Source organism: Eumetopias jubatus, unplaced genomic scaffold (genome assembly GCF_037043125.1).
Source record: "Eumetopias jubatus isolate StellerSeaLion01/CBP00866 unplaced genomic scaffold, mEumJub1_p1.0 scaffold_9, whole genome shotgun sequence".
Taxonomy (NCBI): domain Eukaryota; kingdom Metazoa; phylum Chordata; class Mammalia; order Carnivora; family Otariidae; genus Eumetopias; species Eumetopias jubatus.
In genome coordinates, this window is record NW_028274815.1 from 23,236,351 (window position 1) to 23,260,223 (window position 23,873).

The following is a 23,873-nucleotide window of genomic DNA, read 5'->3' on the forward strand; positions in this document are numbered from 1 at the left end:
CACCCAAGGGTAGGGGGATGGCCAGGAAGGTAAAAATTGTGGCCAGCTGTGATTGCTCATCCCCACATATCCCCCACTGCGAGGAGAGCAGCTACAGAACTGAGCCACTCTGGGCCAGAAGAGTCATTGGCACAAAGAAAAGCAATGAGGGAGGCAAAGCCATCAGTCTTGGGCTCTCAGGAAGCTGTGCCCCAACGATAGAACCTACAGTTCCAATGCTGCTATGATTCATGGGTTTTCTTTATTATTTTATTTTGCCTTAAGTTCCCTAGGAAGAATTCCCTTTAAAAAAAAAAAAAAATCCCAACCTCTTATTACCTGTACCCCCTTCTGGAGAGAAGAGGGAATTTTCTGGCCCAGCCAGCACAGCTTGGGCGATCAGGGTGCCCAGGGAGGACGGGAACAGAACCACAATGCAACTGGGGAAGGCCAAGGTCACCCAAGCCTTCCCCTCAGCTGCATGCCCTGGGTTCCGGCGTGGGCAAGCACACCTGTCCCTCCCGGGGTTTAGAACTATAGAAGCTGTGAAGAGAAAAGTAAAACAAATAAATAACATGGAATGATTGGGTCCTTGAACTCTCCAAGAGAATCATTTTGAAAAGTATCTTCAAGGGATTTGGTTTGTTTTTCCCTTCAGAACAGAGACCAACCGTGATGGGGAGGAATCCAGCTCTGCCTGCCGCCCAGGCAGCCTCTCCAAATTGCGTAGGTCAGAGAGAACATGTTATTTATTAGAACCTGACATCTGTTGCTGTAAAATGATAAGCTCCCTTAAAAAGCCTGGCCATCCCTTACTGCTAATACAGCCCTCATCCCGAGAGAGCTGCTTACTGTCCTTCCAGCCCGCACCGACCTGGCCGTACCAGGCACAGAGTGTTTACAGCCCCGCTCAGCCTCCTCACTCCCCTTGGGCAGGACCCCCCAGGCCCTCTTTATTAGGTCCTGCCGCTGTGTCCCTGGCTTCTTTTGAGTCCACGCTTTGACCTTTCTGAGGTCTGCTTTAAGGACTGAACCTTGCCCCACTTCCCCATCCATCCTGCCTCCTGCTTTCTCAGTGGAAAACAGAGTGAGGGTAAGCCAGAAGAAACCGCACATGAAAAGAGTAGCTGGAAAATCAATACATTTTTGTTGGGGAAATGAACCGAGTTGTACTGTTGTAAAGCTACCAAGTGCTCAGGGGAGGGTTCTGATGATCCCTTCCAGCCACTGTGAAAATGTGGTGATAACCAAATACAGTGACTTCCTTGTTTGTGAGTTATGGTCATTTATTCTCTTCCTTGGGAAAATAGGCAGATGTCTTACAGAGCCGAAAGGCTAGGGAAATTGGTTTGGGATTTTTATAGCACACCAAAGTAGAAACATGCATTTATCAATGGAATCAGAATTGCCTTTGAACTGTTGGAAGAAGAAATGTAGCAGTAAGTAAAGACAATGCAAAGAATAGTGACCTGGGAGTTGGGAGACCTTGGTCTCATCTGGGCACGATTATTAATTGCACATGTGATCTTAGGAAAGAAACTTCACCTTGGGCCTAGTGCCCTCATCTAAAAGCACTGGGCTAGTAGCTGAAGATCACTAAGTTCCTGTATATTTGGGGGATTTTAAGTGAAAATTGTGTGTAAGGTAGCTTAGCATGCTTTTTTATTCGTGTTGAGAAAATTCCATCTCTGTTGCCAGAGGTCAGACGCAAATTGAAAACATTACTAAATGGAATTAACTACGCTCTGTACGTGATGCTTTTTTGTACAACCCATATCTGGTATTTATAGAACACTTCAGTTGCGGAACGTGCACACATATGCCCTGAACACACACCCAGTAAAATACTTCTAGATGTAATACATTTTCAGATGTCAAGTTAAAACAGCTTCTTGGGAATTAGGCTTGACTGTTCCGATGTATGTGTTGGTTTCTGACAGGTGCCGCCAGGGCTGCTCAGGGCTGTCATGTGTGATGTGGAGTCCAGCCAAGGCAGGAGGGCCAAGTTGCTTGTTTCTATCACTTCTCATTAAGGCATGAGTTCTAGAAAAAAGGGAAGCAGCAAAGAAGAGTCAGGCCCGTCCATTCTGTGCACATCATTAATGACAAGCAGAGGCCTTATTTCTTCAGAAATGGGATCCTATCTTGTGTGTTGTCAGATCATTCGGCATAGGGGGCACCTGTGAAAATAAACAAGATTCAGGACTTGTTGAAATGCAGCTTTATAGAGGTGAGCAGAAACAGGGAGCAGATATTGGGGCAGTTACCTCTGCTTGGAGAGCAGCAAAATCGCCAATAGCAGAGCTAAGTTGGGTGGCCACGCAGAAGTGTAGGTGTGACCGTGGAGACCCGTCTCAGGACACGGAGCTTGGAAGGAGCCTTAGAAACCATCTAGTACAGCCAAGATGGAGTATGGTAAGCATTAACCATTGTGGTGGGAATTGAATGAAATAATAGGCATAAGACCCTTAGCACAGCAATTGGCATAGACTTGACGTTCAAGTCATCATTTTCATTTCCTGGAAAAACGTGTTCAAGTCCATACAGTATGACAATTAGAACACTATGCCCCTGCTCACTGGTCCAGGATCCAACCCAAGCCACCTCTGACCTCCCACCTTTACTCTGCCTGTTGCCCGCTCCCTTGCTCACAGGAGTGGTACAAGGAAATCAGTGCCCACATCCACACACCCATCCACCCACCCACTGTGTGGCCGGCCATTTCCGTGGTGGCTCACCTGGAGGCTGAGGGCTGCTGTGGCCATGGGGGAGAGGAGAGCCCAGGGTACTCTCGAGCAGAAATAGCTCTTCTGGGATTATAGAGACCTGGCACTGAGTACCTTTAAGGGAAAGTAAACATTCCTGTGGCCGAACTTACCACTAGAATCAGGGGGCAAAAGAAGAAAGGGGGGGGTGTCGTAATGGAACAGGCCAAAGGATGGATGCTCGCTGCTTCACAGCCTCCAAGCTAGCAGAAAGGCTGCACGTGGAGAAGAGGATGAAAAATTCCAGTGACTCTTATCTTCCCAGACAGACAGAACCCCTGGCACTTAGTCATGCCTGGTGGAAAATGGAAGCCAAGAAAGCAGAAGTGAGCCTGGAGTTCTCTAGGGTCGTCCTTAATCTGAGGTCACTTTGGAGGAGAACAAGTCCTTTGCCTCCTGGGTGCCCTGGCCGGTCAGGGCCGAGTTGCCAGGTGGAGATGCTGTGGCTTGAGTCAGGAGAACGGGCTTCAGGGCGGCCATGATTGTAAGAACCAAGTATTACGGTGGCTTCTGCAGTTAAGTTATTGCTAGTAATTCATTCAGCAAACATTTCAGGGCGATATATATGATATACAGAGTGTGTGCAAGGCACTAGGGACCACAACACACCCAGTTTGAAGAGCCCCAACTATAGAGTGTGCTGATGGATTTGGGGGGTGGTCCATCACTGGTTGACATTCCATTCTGACAATGGGGTTTAACTACTTAGTACACTGGGTATGAGTCAGAATTACAAAGTGAGGAGCTCTGTCGCTCTTCTAAAAATCAAAATCAAAATTTAGAAGACCAGAATTTCTTGTTATCGGTCATTTTAGGGATCAGATAGTCTTTAAATAGTCATTATTGCAGTTGGCCAGAAAAGTGAAATTTACAGGAACATATCTGTAAAGGCACAACTGTTGTTTTCTCAACAGAAATGATAGTGGATCCCCCAGTCTCTCCTGATCAGCTGGTAGGTGATGAGGATGAGGATGCGGATGATGATAAATGTGTGCCTAGTGCTTGCACTGTACCAGCACAGCTCCAAATGCTTCATAGATTTTCAGTTCCTATAAATCTCATAACAACCCTATGAGATCAATACTACCATTGTACCTATTTTACAGATTATGAAGCTGAGGTCCTGCAAAGCAAAATGACTCGTCCAAGGTCACAGGGTAACATAGCACAGGAACTGAGAATATACCTCAGGTTTCCCGACTTTTTGACTGCATTCTGCTCTTATACTGCCCCACCTCTCTTCCCCCTTGATTGCCTGAGTTCTCCCAACTCGGCCAGGCAATTGAGCTCACCATTCTGTTGAGAACTGCAGAGTCTCCAGGCTCTCGGCCTTGGTTGACACCTAGGTTTGGAGTGCCCCAGGGTGGCCTTGCAGATATTTTGATTAGGCTCTCCCCACATCACCAGCACCCTTCCATCCATCAGTCCATCTAGCCAGCCAGCCAGCAAATATTTACTGTATTCAGAGTAGGTATCAGGCACCATGATAAGTGATGTGTGGGACCCTGGCCCTGCCTTCACTGCACCAGAGGTAGGGTGGGAGTGCTACATAAAGGGCTGTCTTCTGAGGCAGCAGCATGCGCTGTGTGCAAGGGGGATGCAGGAGGAGAGGAAAGGACGTCTGTTTCCCGAGGTCAAGGAGGCTGACATTGGAGTGTGGGTAAGATGTGATCGAGGGAGGACATTTCCTGCCACAGGGAAGAGACCGCCCAGAGGCCAGGAAGCAGGGGGGTTCTGGGTAGCCAGGATACACTGAAGAGGGCAGCAGTGGATGAGGCAGGAGAGAAAGAAAAGAGGCAGATAGCAGTCTGCAGGGTGGAGGGAACATGTGCTCTGAAATCAGACCAACCAGAATTCAAATCCTGGTTCTGCCATTCTGCGGTAGTATTTTGTTACCCTTGTAGACATTGGTTTTCTCATCTGCACGTGAGGGTAACAGTCCTCTTTCACAGAGGATTGTGAATGTTCTATGGGAAGCTGATTATAAAATGCTGGTATATTGTTGGTGTTCGGCTAATGGTAACCGCGGTTATTAACTGCCACGCTAAGACATTTGACCTTTTCTTCTGTGGGCAACGAGGGTTTTCTTAGATTCAGAAAGTACATGTTGATACAGTGTTCTGCCTGGGAGTAGATGTATAAATCCCAATAGATCCTTCTTAGGCTGGGAACCAGTCACAAAGGCAGTAGAAACTAAGTTCTATGGTCACGTTGGCGGAACGCTGTTAATGTTTCCCTTGGGTCCTTTCCCCCTTCTTTGCCACTTCAGTGCCCAGGGCTTTCAGACACCAAATAGTTTGGTGTCCGTAGATCCCATGCAATATTTAGGACACATTTATATTAAAAAGTTACTTGTTGTTTATCTGAAATTTCATTGAGCATCCTGTACAGAGGGACAGCCCAAGAATCAGAACAATCTGTGTGGCTTTCTGGGGAAAGGAAACTCACTGGTCTTCTAGGCTTCTCTCTCTGGGGTAACATAAACTCTGCACAGCTGGCTTTAGACTGTGCCTTCAAGTCACGTCCTGGGCAGCGATGTGAAATGCTGGGATGTGCCCCTGTGTGTGTTTGGCGGTGGAGCAGGGGTGATGTGGGTTGTCTTGTACCAGTCTTCCCTAGCCCCACCCTCTTTCTTCAGAAAAGAAACCCATTCCTGCAGACAATTGGCAGAATGAAGACAGCCTCTGATAACTTGTCTCACGGATTCATTGCAAGCCCCCTTTCACAGAGCTTTTCTTCCGGGAGCCACGCTAAAGGTGGGAACTTCAGCTGTCCCATGTGGTGTGACTTGTGATGGCCATAGCAGGCGTGATGGTAACTGACGGAATGCTCCCTGCTCTGGTGAGTCTGAGGACCAGAAAGGCCAATCCGGCTGCCTTGCTTTGAAAGTGAGACCAAGGAGACCCAAGAAAGGAAGCCCAAGGTCACACAACCATTCAGAACTTGAGTCTGAATTGAAGTCTGGGTCTACGACCCTAGGCTCTTCAATATTAATTTAGGGGATCTGGAAACTCCCTCCACACTTGTCTAGTTGATTTCTGAACATTTTCCCTGGGTTACTTGATAATAGTAGTCTCCAGATCCCCATCTGGCTGCATGGCCTTTGGTGCTGCCATAGCCAGCTTTATGCCTGACTCATCCCCTCCTTGAGGCCTAGTTTGTTAAGCCCCTAAGAGTGAGATCACTACTGGTAGGGAGTGAATGCACTAAGTGCATTCCTAAGACCAGCTTGATCTTGGCCCTCCCCGTTTGTGCCTCCTTTCTGATCTCTTTGCCCCACCCGTCCCAAGTGCTCTGCGGTTGAGAAGGAAAAATCCACCTTAGAGCAGATGGCTTTTAACCTCAGTTTCAGAGGCATAATTTGTCCATGTAACATGAGGTGAAAATTAAAACAACGCAGGGCGTAGGTTTGAGCCACACAGCGCCCTTGGGCTTAAGAGTGACTTTGACCTATTCCTCCCGGACCAGAATGATTATCCAGCTGCCAGAGAGTTCTTAGAGGAATCACTTGATGAAATGGTGTCACTGGTGAGGTAGTATTAACCCTAAGACCGGCTTTATCTGTACACCCTGCAAGCAAACCTGACCGTGCAGGCAGGGCTGGCCCACGTGGAGACCCGGAGCCGTGATCATGGGATCTTCCACTCTTTTCTTTTTCTTCTTCTTGCCACAACCTGTCATGAGACCAAGAAAACTTGTTTTGAAAATGCTTGACAGCCAAAACAACCTGTTCTCAAGCCCTGTATGAGAGGGTTTGTCCCTTCCGACCATTTATGTACTGTTAGGTGTTTGACTAGCTGCTGACTGGAAAAAATGAATTTGCTGTTTTCTTCTCCTATGGTTCACAACAGACAAGTGCCAGTGGCTTCCCAGGACCTTGTTTCCCTTTTCTTTCCAGCCCTTCACCAGAGACATTTTAAGACTGGGCCGGAATCTCACTGATGAATGAACCTTAGCAACATATACTTATGAGGATATAACCAATGGTTACATCTCTGCCAACTGAGCTTGCTATGTGGGTTGTCTTTCCCAGTCCTATTAGACTTTAACCTGTGATTTTCCACTGGCATTCTGGGCCTCTCTGAAGTTAAACGTGAGAGTCAAACCCTCCAGTTTCTTGTTTGGCCTTCCGCACTAGTGGTTCTACGGCCTGCAGCAGTATCTCTGTTCCTCGGCCCAAGCCACGCGGGTCCCCATTTTGGATGGTCTTGGGTGGGTCCTGTGACTGCGAAGGAGTCACTCCTCCTCTGAAAATACCGGGGTTGGATTAGAATAAGGATGAGCAAACAATAGCCAGCTGCCTGTTTTTATAAATAAAGTTTTATTGGAACCCAGCCACACCTATTCATTTACATATCATCTGGGGCTGCTATCACCACAAGGGCAGAGTCAGACTGTAGAGATAGAGTATATGGCCTACAAAACAGAAACTAATTACCTTCTGGCCCTTTCCAGAAAAAGTTCAGTGATCCCTGGACTAGGTGATCTTCAGGGTTTCCAGATCCAACTTTCTATGACTTTTGAACTTGCAGCAGGCAGTTTTTTTGTAGCAAGAATTCCTGAAGTAACTAATAAGGGGCTTAACTCTCTTCCCTGTAGTAGGGACGACACAAAGCATGCTTTGAGATTGTTGAAATCTACAGAGGATGGGGACTTACTCTGCTGTTTTTACAGTTTATTTTGCTACATGTCTGTGTTTATTGGTCTGCTGGCTCTGGCATCCATGGTGTTCACCAGTTTTGGAAAAAGACACCCCAGCTGTGCAGGTCTGACTGCGTTCAGTGGCATGGTTCAAGGTGGGACACCATTTGTACCCCCATGGAAGAGAACACCGATTTGTTGGCTTGATCACCATGGCCGTAAAAGGGAGCCAGACGCTGCTTTAAGGACCTGTGTGGCTGCCCCCCCACCCCACCCCTGTTCTGTCTGTGTTTGTCCCTGAGTCTGAGCTGTAGGATAGGGCAGGAATAGCCCTGAGTGCTGGGGTAGGTTGGTGGCTGCGGTCAGAAAAACAGAAATGAGTCCTTAAGATGCCTTAAAAAATTCAGAGACTAGGAAAGAACTAATCTCTTTCATCTTCTTCCCCCGTTAGCAAACCAAACAAGATTCTAATTTATAAACTTTGAGTCCTAGTGACATGCATCCCCTGTGCATGTTCCAGACGCATAAGAGAGAATCCAAAGTACAGAAATGAATGGTCCTCTTCTCAGGGCCACTCTGGTCTACAAAGAACTTTTGTGCTAACTAGTAAAGGTGCCCCCTTGGGGTTGGTGCAGAGCAGAGTCCAACTAATAGCTTTGGGTATTAAAAAAAAAAAAAAAAGGAAAAGAAACCTGTCTGTTTCTGTGGGCATGCAGCGCTGGAGAACACACTGCTTAGCAAGTAGAGCAGGGGCAAACTTTGGGCCCCCACTTGCTCCCTTGGCCGATGCCTTTGTGCAGAGTAGAAGCTGTGCCCCCAGATGTATTAGCTGCTCCTGATCGCTGGTGTCTTAGAAGTCTGTGGGGTCTTCTCCCAGGGGCCTTGCTGGCCGACAGCAGGCTCACACTGCCTGGCCTCGGTTTCTGAGACCATGGCAGCCTGGGCTTGGCCCCTGGCACGCCTGTTTTTACCTGGCCCCACCAAGGGGGCTGCCTGGCAAGGGTGTGGTTCAGTGTCTCAGGGCAGGAAAAGGGGCGCCCCACGTCCGGAAGCATGCAGACCTGGTCCCATCCCAGCAGGCACCATAGACCTTGATCTCCTCCAGGTGCTTAACGTGGAGAGTCCACATCTTGGCTCCTCTTTGCCCACTTCCGACCTGAAAACTGGCTCTCAGCTTCAGGAATGCACACGATTTTCCAGCGTTCTGTCTCAGAGGTCAGATGCGAACAGCACAAAGCAATGTGTTTAAGGAGGTCCAGAATAGACGAGCTCACAGTGGTGGGAGCTGACCTCGCTCCCAAGGCATTGGGTTACACGTTGCCTGGTGTGTGCAGTGACGTCATTCCGCCAGGACACCCCTCCTCCGCAGGGCGTGTTGTCAGAGTGGTTTTCAGGAGGTGGTCATGAGCTCTCCATGGCTGAGATGGCTTTGTGGTCAGATACGATTTCCAGCTCTCAGCTCACATTGGGAATTGGGTTTGGGCCAGCCATGTGGGCAAATTTTGGAAGATTACTAACCTACCCTTTTCATTCTGCATCGAGCTGCGGTTCCCAGCAGTTCGGGGGCTAGACGATTGGGAAGAAGGAGAAGCTGGGAGCCCACAGTAGCCCAGGACTTAATGTCTACTTCTGGTCCCCTTTCTTGGTTCTGAAAGGCTACCGGGAACAAGAGGAAATGTAGTTTGTCATTGTTTTGAGCCCTTACAATGTGCAGAGCACTATGCTAAGGAACCAGAGTCCCATGTCTAAGAGCACTTCTCTCTGTGCCCTAGAGAGATGCCATTGGGATGAAGAGGGTGGGAGGGATGTGGGTGTCAGCGCCACTGCCCCCTGTGGGGGAGGGTAATGGCAGCCCAGGGAGCTGGCCCTGGCGAATGACCCTATAGTTAGCTTGGGCTCAGAGGCCCAGGGTCTGAGGGAAAGAAAGCTTACACTTAGCAAATGTTTCCTTTTTTTCTTTTTAAGATTTTATTTTTTTATTTGACAGAGAGAGAGCACAAGTAGACAGAGCAGCAGGCAGAGACAGAGGGAGAGGGAGAAGCAGGCTCCCCACTGAGCAGGGAGCCCGATGTGGGGCTCGATCCCAGGACCCAGGGATCATGACCTGAGCTGAAGGCAGCACTTAACCGACTGAGCCACCCAGGCGCCCCTTAGCAAATGTTTCTGATTTTTATTTTTATTTTTGTAAAGATTTTATTTATTTATTCATGAAAGACAGAGAGAGAGAGAGAGGCAGAGGGAGAAGCAGGCTCCCAAGGAGCAGGGAGCCCGGTGCGGGACTCGATCCCAGGACCCTGGGATCATGACCTGAGCCGAAGGCAGACGCTCAACCATCTGAGCCACCCAGGTGCCCATGTTTCTGATTTTTAAAACTTACTACTTCAAATCACCAGGCTCCTGATGATGCCCCTCTCTTTGAGCTGCAGATGCTATGGGCAGATGTGGGGTTGGGAGCCGCTCTGAGCAGGGCCGTCCCAGTGGACCATGGGTAGGTACCAGAAGCCCAGTAGTGGAATGTGAGTGCCCCACACTCGTGCCCTTCCTGCACCAAGCCTGTGCAAGCACTGTGTTCATTTACTTATTCAGCAAATAATAAATGCCTCCTTGATGCTGGCCCTGTTTAGGCGGTGCTCCCAGGTATTCCATACCCTCTCGTAAACAGGAGCGATTCCATCGGTGTTTGTTGAACTAAAGTGAAGCCGGAGTTAGTTGCTCAGAGTGTGCTCCTGCAGCCATGTGGTGGGAGTGGAGGGCGGGAGGAAAGGAAACCAACACAGTTTGAGTCCTTACCACGTGCATGGCACGGGTTCCTCATCACAACCACACAGGCTGAGTCGTACAGGAAATACATGGAGATTCAGGGGGCTAAGCAGCCTCCCCAGTGACACACAGCTACTAAGTGACCCATCCATATTTGAATTCGGTTCTCTCCAACTCCCAAATCCACAGGTCGGGATGTTTGCCAGGTGCTCCCCTTGCCACAGGTTCTCTCTCTACTCTGCCGGATTTTTCTTCTCCCAAATATCCCCCAGGTCAATAACTCAGGCCAAATCCTAGCCAAAAATGATCACTCCTGATTCTAGGCTAGAAAGTGGGAATCGGGTGAAAGCAAAGCAGGATGAGGCTGGATCACCACAAGCCAAGCCTCATGTTCACAAGGGGGCAGGTTTTAGGAGAACAGCAGCCTTTGATGCATGCTCAAAATTCCTTCCATGGTGAGGCCCTGGGAGAAGAATCTCACCCAAACAGTGTACTCTTGGCAAAGGGAGGGTGGGGGTCTTTTCAGGCATAAAGCTACCAGCAAGGACCCAGAAATCACTCACGAGAGTTGTTGATTTCCCCAGCAGAGCTAGCTTTTGGAAATAAACGTAGCAAAGGATTTCATTTGCCTCCATCCTGAGGCCTCTCTTGCCTCTAACTCCTTAGAGAGGACAGAGGATTGTGGAACTCTTGTCCTTGTGTCGGCTCCCAGCTCAGCAACTCGTGCATCCTTTTCTTAAGTTTAACACCAACTATTTATTCTGATAAAGAAGGGCTAAAAAAGAACGAACAAAGTTATTATCTGGCTTGCTCTCCAAAAACCCGTCCCTGCAATTGACAGTTACTGCCTTGACTTACTAGATTCAGGAAAAAGGGATATTCATTCATTGTTCGTCAATCATTTCACAGAAAATGAGAGTATTTCTGTGTCACTGAGGTACAGCCCCCCAAAATGGACACAGAGGCCTCCAGTGTCTACACCAGAGCAGGTGGGGATTCTAAAGAGCTACGTTCAAAGCTGGACAGACCCAGGGCTCCAGAGCCAGCAACAACAGGGAGCTCCTACCCACAGTGCTCAGGAAGGCAGCCTGGCCTTGGGGCCCAGAGCTCATGGTGGAGGCTCAGCTGCCCCAACCATTCCGTTCACAAGGCCCCCCTAAACCTTGGCTGAACGTGAGCCACCATGCTTCTCTCAAGGGTGATTGCAGAAGCAGACAACATGTATACAAGAGACATCAACTTGCAACCCCAAGCAGTTGAGGTAGGTTGTTTTGTTCCAGAAGACACGAGTAGGACCCATGTGCAGGGGTTCCCAGGGGACAGATTTCAGTTTAGAATAAGGCAAAACATTATAACTAGTAGACATGCCTTTAAATATTGAGCTTTCCGTCATGAGAGGTATTCAGGCCGGGGCTAGAGGATCACCCCTCAGAAGTACTGTTAGGGCAAGTCCTGCCTTGAGCAGGACCCTGAGATCTCCACTGTGTCTCTGGTTGGTCCCAAATGAGTGGCTCCACATTTGGTGCTGTGGAGCTCAGAGGCAGGACAGATGCCATGGCTGGGGTTGACAGCAGCAGGCTTTGTGGAGGGCCCGATGCTTATGACAGGCCTCGGGAAGATGGGTAGATTTGGGCAGGAAGGGAGGCCCCCAACATGTTGCATGGTCCAGGAAGTTTCCCTTTACCTGCAAAGCAAACAAGCGCCTACTTAACTGGCTCCCAGAGTTGCAAAGGGGAATTAATTACTGTTTGTGATATACTTGAAGATTACCCGATGAAAGACCTTGTATAAATGCAAATTATTATTATTGTCATTAAAGATGCTAGACGTCTGGCCTGCCGGATAATGCCCTGGTATAGCTCTGAGCAGAAAAGAAAGCCAACCCCAGGCAGAAAGGTTGCTCTGGTTGTTCCAGAGCAATCGAAGTAAGAAAGAGCGGGTCAGGGAGGGCTTGGCCCATGACTATGAAAGTGAAGCCACCCAGCTCCTGACCAGAATTAGCACGCAGCTCTGTGCTCCAGGGGTCAAGTTTCGGTGGGCCTCCGGGGGCCGGGGCCCTGCTCAGATTCATTCCTTGATCCCTGCAGTATCCAGTGCCAAGACCCGAGCAGGAGCTAGCCATGAATGAGTGAATGTTCAGTTGTCTGCCAGTCTGAGGGATGGAAGGAAGACGGCCAGGATAGATGCTGGCCACCCAGTCTTGGGGTCCTGCGTCAGATCTGGAAACAAAAGGGAGAGATCTAGAAACCTCAGATATGTGTAAGGTCTCCGGTGATGCTTATTAAGGCTCTGGGAGAGCCCCTCTAGCAAAGCACAGGGAGAGCTTGTTTATTAATTACTGTTTCCACTTAAGACACTGTCTCTGGCTAAAGTGGTTGGATTGCTACCAAAGCAATAATAGTAATAATAATAGTGGATGATAGTGTATTAGATCTGGACGTGAACTCAGAAGCCATCCCTTCACTTGACAGAGGAGACATTGGGGGCTCGGAGAGGTGAGGTGGCCCATTCCCGGTCACATAGCAAGTTAGAGGCAGAGTCGGGATCACACTTCAGGCCTCCCCCCCATTCCCAGTCTACAGCTCAATTATGTCAAGATAATAATACCTCCCATTTTATAGCACTTTATAGACGTAGTACTCCTCAACAACCCTAGAGAGTTTTAAGATGCCAGAGGACCTTTATATGAAAGGACCTTCTGCCCTCTGCTCTTCTGGGGCTCATTATTTAGAGAACATTCATGATGCCCATCACGTGCATCTGGGTAGTTGGCACATGTCCTTCTTGTGCTGTCTTTGCCTTCTTGAGGACGTTCAGAGTAGGCCTCGCTCTTCATTAGGGTGCCTAGGACTTCCAGGAACGAGAGGGACAAGCGAGAGGGAGGCCACGTTCATCCCTTTGTCCCTTGTTCTTGCAGTCACAATTCTACTGCAGAGCCACCTGATTCAGGTCCCCAGACGAGGGCTGAAGAGACTGGTCGACACCCCTGGACACATAAACCTGTAAGAGGGAGGGCCGTGTAGGGGTTTGTAAGCACAAATGTGGGTGTAACAGGGGCTGGCAGTAAGCAGCCCTCAAAATTCATTACTGGGCTGTGGGCAATTCCGGTTTTCATGGAGGAGACTGAAATATAGCTTAAGCTGATGTTTGGGAGGGGAGGATCAGCACATCAAAGCATGGAGCAATCCCCAGGCGCACCCCCTCACTGAAGACGAGAGTCCCAGTGACTCAGCGTCCTGCAGCAGCCCCGAGGTGGAGCCCTGCCCCCCCCCCCCCGCCATACATCACCAGCTCTCGTTCCTCTGGAAACCATGGCTATAGGGAAAGAATGTGTACTTCAGAGTGAAGCCGCTCTGGATTTATAAATAACATTGCCACCAATTACCTGTGTGATCTTAGAAAAGTTACTTGGCATCTCTGAATCGTAGATTTCTCATTGGCAAGGACAGATAAGAAGGCCTACCCGGCGGTAGGCCCAGGAGAAGGAGTCAACATAAAATAATACAGATGGAAGCAAATAGCACGATGTCTAGCAGGAAGTAGGCACCCCCTCCTGTACACTTAGAGCTTCCAGGGTTCTTGCAATCCATGGGAACACATTTATTTTATGTCCTTATACAGTATTTATAACTTAAACCAAAGTTTCATGAAAAACTATTTTGCCTTGCCACACGTGACATACTCTGATTTTATTTTGTTTCATTTTAATGCCAGTCAGGACCCACTAAATGGATTTTACAACCCGCTCCGACCATTATACCCATCATTGGAACCAGCCTGTTTGATACCATTTCTAGGTCTCATTTATCCCCATTGTATGTACATTCTTCCTTTCCTTCCAGTCCTTCCTTCCTGCCCTTGCTGTCTGTAACTGGCACGGGGGCCAGAACTAGCTGGGGACAGCATGGCAGGGCCCCAGGCTTGGTGCGGAGGGGAAGAGCCCTGCCGAGCAGGTGCCCCTCCCGGCCCTCTGCAGTGCCTCATTGGGACCGAGAGGACCCATAAGGCCCTCCGCCTGCCAGAGTTCTGCCTCCCACCAGCCTGCTGGAAAACTTTGCTACTCTCCCAGCCCAGCATAGCCCACCTGAAGTTTCTGCAAAGGCCACTGCAGCCCAGCAGGGAGGGTAGGCCTCAGGCATTCTCTTCCCATTGAATAATTTCTTCTTTTGGAATCGCTGCTCTTCCATCTTTAAGCCCCAAGAGCCAGATGCCTGAGGATAGTATTTCAGCTGCCAGGCGGTGGGGGGATGAGAATGGAAAGAAGAGGGCCCATGGCCATCCTTGTTGCCCCTCCCCCTGTGTGCGAGGGGGATCTATCTGTGAACACCCAGCTGTGGGGTGAATACCCAGGGAGCAGGCAGGGGCCCAAGCTGCCAGGGAATACATGAACTGCAGCCTCCAGATGCTGAGAGTCTAAGTGGGAGAACCCAAATTTAGGCAGATACTACTTTAAAGCCCCAGGGAGATTCTCTGGGGAGGACAGGGTTGTTTTGTGCCCCAAAGAGTTGATTTCCTAAGCGTTTTCCCAGTCCTTTGGGGGGGTCTGGCCCTCTTCTGTGGAGGCTGATGCCTGGCTGAGCAGGAGCCTTGGGCAATGCCCACTGGAGCGTGACGTGGGGCCTGGGACCTGCACTCGGCACGGCCAGCTCAGCTGGGACCCTAAGCACTTCCTCTTTGAGGTCTATCCTTTGGTTTTTCCCCCCTTAGCTGACTAAGAGGGGAGGGTATTCTGTGACCTTGGCAGTGACTCACGGCCATCAGACAGGCGATCAGCTTCTCCCCACGTGCAGGTAAACGCAGGAGTAGCCCTTGCCCTGGCCGGGCCCGCGGAGGGATCTTGGCCCCTCCACCGGCATCCGCTCAGCCATCTGCAGGAGCCAGGGCTCGGCCCCTGTTCGTGCAGCCTGGGACAGAGCAAGCAGAAGACTGGCAGTGCCTGTGGCCAAGGCACCTGCCATCTGAGGCGCGGTGGGCAGGTGCAGACCAGGAGACAAGATGAGCCCAGAGCTGTGGCTCTGCTCTGGGGTCCCAGGCAGCGCCACACTCCTTAGCCCTCCACCCCTGCTGTCTGGCTTCCGCCTAGCCAGGTATACCCCATCATCTCAACCCACCCCCCTACAAGGGGCCCAGCCTTTCTCAGTAGCCACATGGGCACCCTCTCCTCCCAGCCTCTCATCAAGTAGGTTCAGGATGGAGATAGCATCAGGCTGAGAGGAATGAGATAGGGAGGACTGGCCCAGACTCTGCCTCTAGCTCCAGGGCCTCTGGTCAGCCTTGGGGCCGGCCTGCCTGCCGTCCTTCCTTTTTTCCTTCCTTCCTGCACCAAGTTGGCATTCGTTTGCCATGAGGCCCAAAGGAAGGTGAGCCCCACTGGGCACTAAGGAAGAACCATCTCCAAATTCTGCCCTTGATTTGCAGGCACGATCTATGCTAACAGCTGTAATTATCGTATGCTGTGGTAGAAAAACCACTAACTTTTCTGGCCCTCAGTTTTCCCTTGCCTGTAATGACTGAACTATATGACCTCTGAGATTTCCTTTTGTTCCAAAATTTTATAATTCTAAAGTACATCTTTGAGCCAAATGTCTTCATCCATTTGAGAAATATCTATTGAGTTGCTATGTGTTGAGCCCTAGACGCAAAGATGGATGAGTGTGACCATGGGTCTGCCATCAAGGAGTGTGTGGTGGCTGTGGTTGGGATATGACAGAGATGGAGCCCGGTGGAAGATGGGGGCCCTGCAGCTGGGGGAGGCTCAGGAGCCTGTAAGGACTCCCTGTCCCTCCCTGTCACTTGGCCAGCTGACCTCTCCTGTTCTCCCCCGCCTTCTCATTACACTGCCCTGGGGATGCCAAGGGGGCAGGGACACCTGCAGCCCCTGGGAGCAAGGCCTCAACCCTGCAGTTGCAGAAGCCGGCTGCAAGCTGCCATAGCCCAAAAGAACTGGCCAGTCTCCAGAGGGCCTCCTTGGGGAGCCCAGAAGGAGAGAGAACCACTAGGTAATTTTGATCATTTTAGTAAGCATTTCAAAATACCCTGTGATTTAGAAGGAGCCAGATTTCATCCCAATACTTTGATGTCTAGAAATGGTTCCTGGTTGGTTGCTTGTTGAAGTCCTTGTGAAACAGCATTTGATTTAATTCAACACATACTGGGACGACGGTCCCAGCCGTCGGCGGTCTTACAGGCGAGGAGCCCAAGCTGTACAAGACGGCGTCTAGACACCAGTCTAAACATTCCAGACTCAAGGCAGACCGTGGCTGGGCCTGAGGTCGGAGGCCCGGTGTGCCCCGGAATCCAGCAGAGGGGCGATTGATTCCAGCTGAGGGTGAGGGCCGCTGCTTGAGGCTGTGAGCATGTGAGGCAATGTGCCCAGTCAGCTGTTGAGCCTTCGCATCTCAGGCGTGCTGTTTTTCTTGTTTGGCAAGTTAGGACCCCCTAAAAATGAACCAGGCGTGCTCAGGGGTTGGCACATTTAGGGCGACTACGGGAACCAGTTACAACCACTTGTTTGTTCCTAAAGCCCACACCAGAGAGCCAGGCTGACGTCGCCTGGGGCCCAGCCACAAAATTAGCTTCCATTGTGCCAGTCACTTGCCCACCAAGGCGCCCCGAGGGGGATGGGCAGTCTCCACAGGGACCTTTACAGGGTTTGGGGTGGAGGGCATTGGAGTAGAACCAGGTCTCAGGTCTCTTAGTAGAACCCCTAAAATAGGGATGACCCCTGTGATATGAGTAACCCCAAATGAGTCTATTGACAGCGGCCGCCCGGGACAGCGAGACAAGGCAAGACCCAGAGAAATGATTAGCAGGACTTGTCCCACACTATTTACAGGACGGCTTTGATTTTCAGACCACAATCGGTTTTCTTATGACTGATTAAAAGCATGTGCCAGTGGAAGTCACAGCTGCAGAAGAAAAGGGGAAAAAGAAATGAGCCTTAGATGTTTTGGAACTTGCCTCTGTTTGCAAAAATGAATTCTGACTTGATTTATATTTCCCTGATAGTCTGACAGTGAGGGTCGTGTCCCCGAACTGCTTTTCCCGCCCTGCCCCCACTCCACCACCGCGTTGGCCTGACCCCGGCAAACACCACAGAGCTCATCTCATGATTGCCCAGAGAAAAAGATTTTTGAATTCCAGAAAGACGACTGCGTTCTACTTCAGAAGAAGATGATTGTTTAGGCTTTTGTAAAATAAAAAGCCAAGTGAGAGAGGCTAAAGGCAGCAAGGTCACAGGGGCTCCCTCCTATGTGGCCGTGGGGGGGAAGACGCACTGCAGTGGCAGTGAGGTCAGGGTACCACTGGGCAGGTACCTTCCCTGAATTCATGAAGCTTCTGCTTTCTTGCCTGCAAACGGAGAGCAGGGCTTCCTGCCACACCCGACGTGCTGGGAGCGCCAGCCATGCTTAACCGGCTTTGCGTCGCTCCTTCCCTTTCTCCGGAGTCCCCAGCCTCTTTGGGCTTTATTTTCTGTTTTTGCATTTATTTTCTTGAAAGTTGTATCCATTCAGATGTTCAGATGTTGATCTCGTGGATTTCTCTTATTTTGTAAAGATCCATTGAATAAATCCGGAACTACAGTTCCAGGGGGGGAAACCCCTGTGGATGAGCCTTTTTGGGCAAAGTTCCTTACTGCCTCCTCCCGAAGTCCTCTGAGGATTTCCCTGATGGTCCCTGTCTTAACTCTTCAGGGTCCCCAAGCCCCTTCTGCAGAACACACTGATTGTTAACAACTTGTGATGGCGCCTCCCTGCGGTGGCAGGGCAGAGGGACGGCTGAGGAACCAACCTTCCGTCCCTGTCGTGAGCTGCCCGAGGTGCCACTAAACATCTTCTCAGAGCCCTGCAGGGTTCGTCGCTGGCCCTGTCTTGCTGGTAAAAGAGCATCGAGGATGGTCACAGCCACCACCACCGCCTTCCCACACTGCTGCCTCCTGCGACGTGCTGGGTCCTGGGCTTGCCTAGGGCCCTCACCTAACACATGAAGAACCAAGACACAGAGAAATAAGTGGCTTGCTCAAGGTCACATGGATATCTTAGAAGCATAAGACGTAAGTATAAATCTTCCTGTTACAGGTGAGGAAACTGAGTCCCAGTTCCAGAGGCCACAACAAGCCAAAGCCTGGACTAGAGCCCATGTCTTCTGTTCGTGCTTCAGGACTCTTTCCACTTGACCCAATGACTCCCCCTTACGGTACATACTGCACTGAACAGAAGATCTCTTGGGAGACCCAGCCCACTTTGATACCCCCATCCTGGGCAGCTGGAGCCCTGGGATTCTTAAACATCCCTCTAGTTCCCAGCCGCCGCCTCCTCCCCGACCAAGCCTTTGACCGGAGCCCGGCACGGGGGCACGGCTTGGGCAGAAGACAGCAGAGCCTGCAGGTGCCCTTCAGCGCACAGTGCAGCCTTTGATAACCCAGCTGTGCCGCTAGCAGCTCTGGCCTGGATTTCAGGAGATGCACGGCGTCCTGACAAGTTATCCAAGAAGCCACGGCAGAAAGGATGAACTGAGGGCGGGACCCAAGGCCCTCTTCTTCCACACAGGGGCTCCCTCTTCTGCAGCCACACATGCTCTAGCTGTTCCCACAGACTCACAGCCTCTGCCTCAGACCCAGCTTGGTCCCCATGGGAACAGTTGACATCTATTGATCATCTATTAAGCCGGGCACCAGGCCAAGGCTGACTTGGACCATCTCATTTAATCCTCATGAGGATTACCCTTTGAGGCAATTTAAGGTTAGTTTTCCCCTTTGATAGTTGAAGAAATTAAAGTTAAAGAGGTGAGTCACTTGCCCAAGCGATACAGCCAGTAAGGAGCAGTGCCGGGCCCGGAGCCCAGGCATGGCAGGCCCCGGAGCGCACACCACACTCACCACCTTGTCCTTCACGGCCCACAGCCGACAGGGCCTGCGAGATCACCAGGCTCAGCTCCCTGCTTGGTACATGAGGAATCTGACGCCTGGAGAGAGGAGAGATTTCCTGCTGAGCACCCCGTTCCCTGACTCCTGGTCGGAGGGGTCTGTCTACCTCGCTCCCTGCCGTGCCTGGGAGCCGACGCCTGGCCGAGAGCCGCTGCGGCTCTGAATTCATGGAAAACCTACCCAGCTTCGCTTTCGGCCTGGGGTCAGCTCTTGAAGTTTCATTCTTCTCACCTGAGACCCTGGGATTGGCCTGAGCTGTGATTTTATAACACCCGGAGCAAAGGGACGACGACCAGTGAAAACGGTCAGAACCTTATTTTGTCCTGAGGCATATTTAGCTCGAATTTGGTCTAAAAATAAATTCCCTTCTAGCGTGAGTAGATAGAATGATGAGTTTGACTGACTCGGGGCCTCTCTTCCCTTGGCTCGTCTTGGCGGTGGGCGGGAGGTGAGGAGACCGGCCCTCCCCGACCCACCGCCCACCACACTTTAAAGCTTGCCAGACATTCTGTCTTTGGGTCAAAGAGTTTTTTAAAAGGTGACAGATAACTAGTGCCTTTGGCAAGCTATACCCTGGGCAGGTCTCCATTTTCTCTGATAAAGAGTGAAATAAATGAAAACAGTACATAAAGGAAAAAAATCTGTAAATGGGTGGGAGCCCAGGGTCATTTTCCCCTTCATCCTCCTCCCTGTCCCTGAAGCGACTTCGTGAGGAGCCCGGGGGAGAGCACTCCCTGACAACAGCTGGGAGCCTCATGCCTCTCAGCAGCCCTTCTCCACGCTGCTTCCCCTTGGTGGCACGCGGCTCGCTCTGGCAGGGAAAGCCCAGGGCAGAACGGGAAACTTCAGAACTTTCTGAAGAAGGAGAGAGCTTGCTCTAAAGCAGGTTCCCTCTTGCCAAGACCTTTTGGTCTGAGGAGCTGGTACTGTTGCAGCCCCTACCCCAGAACTTTCTAAGGAAATACCGAGCTGATCAGAGATTTGCTTCAGGAGCCGCGCGACTCTGGGCCTGAGCGCGGGGCGGGGGGGGGGGGGGCTCCCCGCCCTTGTGCGCACCTGCTCAGGTGCCTGTTGCGGGGCCAACTCGTACCTTGGGGAGGGGACGCCGCCCTGCCCAGGGGTGCCGGGGTCGGCCACGCTGCACAGGATACTTGAAGCAGCAGAGCAAATGCAGTGGACGTTGGCAGCTGCCTGTCCGTCGCTGACCCTCGAGGACGGACCACCAGGCTCCCCTTTAGCAAATGCATGCGTGTCTCTGGGCGAACAGCCGCAGATGGAACATGGGGGAGGAATGAGTGGTCCTCACTTGTGGGTGGCGGCAGGCAGCTGGCAGGGTCCCTTCCCACACGGTCCCGTGCAGGCGTCCTGTCAGGGTGGTGTCATCACCCCTGCTCACAGGGGAAACACAGCTAGGGGCTTCCCTTGCCTGCCCAGCCTCGCTCCAGGGCTGTGGCGCTTCTGGCCTCGTCGCGGTCCCTCCGGGCTGTAAGGACTGGCAGAAAAGGGCTTTGAGCTCAGAGACGGCCACCCTTTGGCTGGCTCAGGACCGCGTCAAACAGGATGTGGATGGGAGAGGGTGCTTTATCTTTCTTTGTAACTATTGGCATAATTTGAAGTTTGAGACTGGACTGGTTTTTCTTCCTCAGTACCTAAATACCACATTTGTCCACTCTCTGAGGCCACTCTCACTTTAAGCAGCATGTCATGAACAATGCCTTAACTCTTCTTGCAAACCGGCGACCATCAGTAGGTACGTTAATGACAGCCACTTAGGTCTCGCTAGTGCTGTCCGTGGGCTGGCCGGTGGGGTCCCTGCTTCCCAGGGCCCACTGTGCAGCCTGGCAAGTACCACATATATGCGTGTGACAAACGCTCCGGGAGAAGCACAGAGATTGTCTATAGGCAGGGAGAGAACCTCTTGTTCACCAGGGAAGACTTGATAGGAGCCAGGGCATTTGGCCTGAGCATGAGATGGAAAATGGCATGTGTGAAGAAGAGTGGGTGGCCAGATTGGAGTGGGGGGCTTGCATCCTGGACCATGCCTGGGCATCGGGGGGGGGTCTGTGACATCCCCTCATTGCTGTGGGGGCTACTTAGCTGCAGTTTTTCTGGGAGAGGATCCTTAGCTTTCTTAGCTTTTCAAGGGAGGGTGCATGAGCCTAAAAATGTAATGGAAGGGCAAAAACAATTTTTTTGACATGTTGGAGCCAGATAGTGAAAATCATTGAGTGCCAGGCTGCACGTCTGGGGAGCATGCGGGGTTTTGGTTGGGGTAGTGACAGAGGCCCACACTCGAAGAAAATGTATTTAGTTGCAACGGAAAGGTGAAGTCGGCCTGTGTCCAGAGGAGAACCAGCCTTCTGCAGCAGTTTTGTTGAAGGGTAACAAAGGCCAGGAGCCAGAGGGTGTCACAAAGGGTAGAGGGACATTGTGGGGGAAGAAAAAGAACCTTCAGGATGAATTCCCCACAGGGCTTTAGGGAGAGGTGAAAACAGGGTTCTGGTACAGAAATAAAAATGGGCCAAAGCACATTCAAAGACAATATTGAGGAGCCCTTCATTTGGAGCACACTGGTTCAAACTACAGAGACATCCAGGTCACAGAGTCCCACAGGTGGCTGGAATGCGGGACGGAAGTTGGGGGGAGAAATGAGGGTCAGAGGCCCAGATGGGGTGGTTCTGTGCTAAGGGGGCTGAGCCTGAGGACAGCGCCACGCATGAGGGGCATGGAGGGCAAGACAGGAGGGCTCCAGAGAGAAAGCTCATCGGGAGCACAGCAAGGAGAAGGGAGGTAGACCCAGGATGTGGAATGTCACCCGGGGAAGGACGGCTCCCTGAGAGAGGAGTCAGCTCATAAATGCTGCCCAGAGCCCACGGAGGCCAGGGCTGTGGGAGCCAGAGGAAGGGGTGACGTGCGGAAGAGGTTTCGATTGACTTGGTGTTGGGGCAGTGGGCAGGCGGTCAGGTACCATGTAACTGCACGGTGGGACCCCAGGGCCTGTTGAGTTGTGCGGGGCTACTCACCCCTGCACCGAAGGAGCCCTGTTTGGGGCCTTTGTGGTACTGGTGGTGACCGGGCCTCTTGGTGGCCCTTCCTGGTTCATGTCACAGTCCTGAGTGAGCCACTCTAGATAAGTGAGTTGTGACTACTCTGGCCTCGCGTGAGTCCAGTGCAGGGGAGAGAGAAGTAAGTGACAAGCCGGGGTGGCCAGGGGCAAGGGGTGCCCACCCTGCCCCTCCACTTTCTACCTCACCTGCTGTCTTCCCACAGAGCTTCGAGTTCCCAGCTCACGACAGGCTGCCCGCTGCCCCCAGTCCCCCCTGCTGTGTTTCTTGCCTAGAACTCCCGTAATGCGTACTCCTCCTCCGCCTTCCTTGGTCTCACCAGCCCAGCGCCTCGCAGTACCTCCACACGTGCCCTTACCACCTCGATTGGTGTTACTGATGTGTTTGCCTCCTCCTCTGAACTGGGATCTCCCGCGGGGCAGGGGCCCTGTCCAGGTTCCCTGGCAGCCCCTGGCGCCTCATGCCGTGCCTGGCAGAGTGGGCCCGTGTAGAATGTGGAGCCCGTCTCTACAGAATCGAATCTGGGGGCCAGAAAGGCCGGATGGTCTGCCCCAGATCATGTCACCCGTCCGTGACTGGCCAAGGAAGCTTCTCTTGATACCCAGCCTGGCTTTCTATCCAGTAGCCCAAGCTGCACATATGTTTGGAAATAAATGGAGACCATGGAACACTTAGAAATCCTTTTTAGTAGACCCTCTTTGTCTGTATGAAGTCAAGGATCCAGCTGAGTGGAGAGTACAACTCTCTTTATATTTCAGGCCACAGAAACGACGAGGTGGCTGGCTTGGCCACTCTCTGGCTTGTCTCGGGGGTCGGGCCCCTGTCTTTGGCCTAGGAGAGGCAGAGGGAGCCCAAGGACTGACGTCTAGTAGGACCTGGCCGCCTGGAAGGTCTACATACAGGCCCTTGAAAGATCAATGCACGATAGCACAGAAGTGAACTGCTTGTACCTCCCTTGGAAAAATCCAGAGGGTTTTGCATCAGCAGGGAAGGGAAATCCAACCCAAGATGCATGAACAATAAATAACAACTGTTCTGAGTTAGGTTGAAAGCTCTGAGTTGCACTTTTTTTCAAGTTGTTTGTGCTAACCGCAATTTTTTTTCTCCCCCTCTTTCCCACCAGGGCTTATTTCAAAACCTTTGTCCCTCAGTTCCAGGAGGCAGCGTTTGCCAATGGAAAGCTCTAGGAAACACCAGTCTTGAGAGGTGGCCAGCCAGACTGCTGTGTCCACATGCGTGTCAGCACATATGGCCGCTTCCTGGAAGCCGCTTGGAACGCCTTCATGGTAGCATTCTGCGCACACAGCAGCTTTGCACGCCCCGCCTGGAGCCCAGACTGAAGCGGGCTGGCACTAACCTGGATCCTCGAGCCCCCACCGCTGGTCGCTCCCTCTTTGTTTCCTTCAGTATACTTCTTAGTTGGAAGAAATAAAATCAAATTCTGACACGGTATTTTTCCAGGGAAAGTAAGACATCACAAATGCACACACCCTTATTCCAGGAAAGCCTTTGTCTCTGAGACCGTGTTTAAGTCTTAAGATGAAACCCCCCTTTGCTTTTATTTTTCCCTGAAACTCGTGTCGTGTGTGTGTGTGTGTGTGTGTGTGTGTGTGTGTGTGTGTTTTACTCCCCAGCATTTCCCACTTGGGGCGGCTCTCCATTGGAAAAGGCGCTGCCTGAATGAACCTGACTATCCTGCATGGTTTCAGCCACCCAGCCTGCTGGGCCCCCGGCCGG

At 51.4% G+C, this 23,873-nt stretch overlaps 1 protein-coding gene across 1 annotated transcript in view; it reads left to right on the forward strand.

The window, feature by feature from the left end:
* The window catches only part of BABAM2 (BRISC and BRCA1 A complex member 2), a 393,748-nt gene extending 370,160 nt beyond the window's left edge, over positions 1-23,588 (forward strand). Inside the window, exon 12 of the mRNA XM_028099423.1 lies at positions 23,260-23,588. Within this exon, the coding sequence (XP_027955224.1) occupies positions 23,260-23,323 (64 nt within the window). The 3' untranslated portion in view covers positions 23,324-23,588. The remainder of the gene's footprint in view (positions 1-23,259) is intronic.
* Positions 23,589-23,873: the final 285 nt, after the last annotated feature.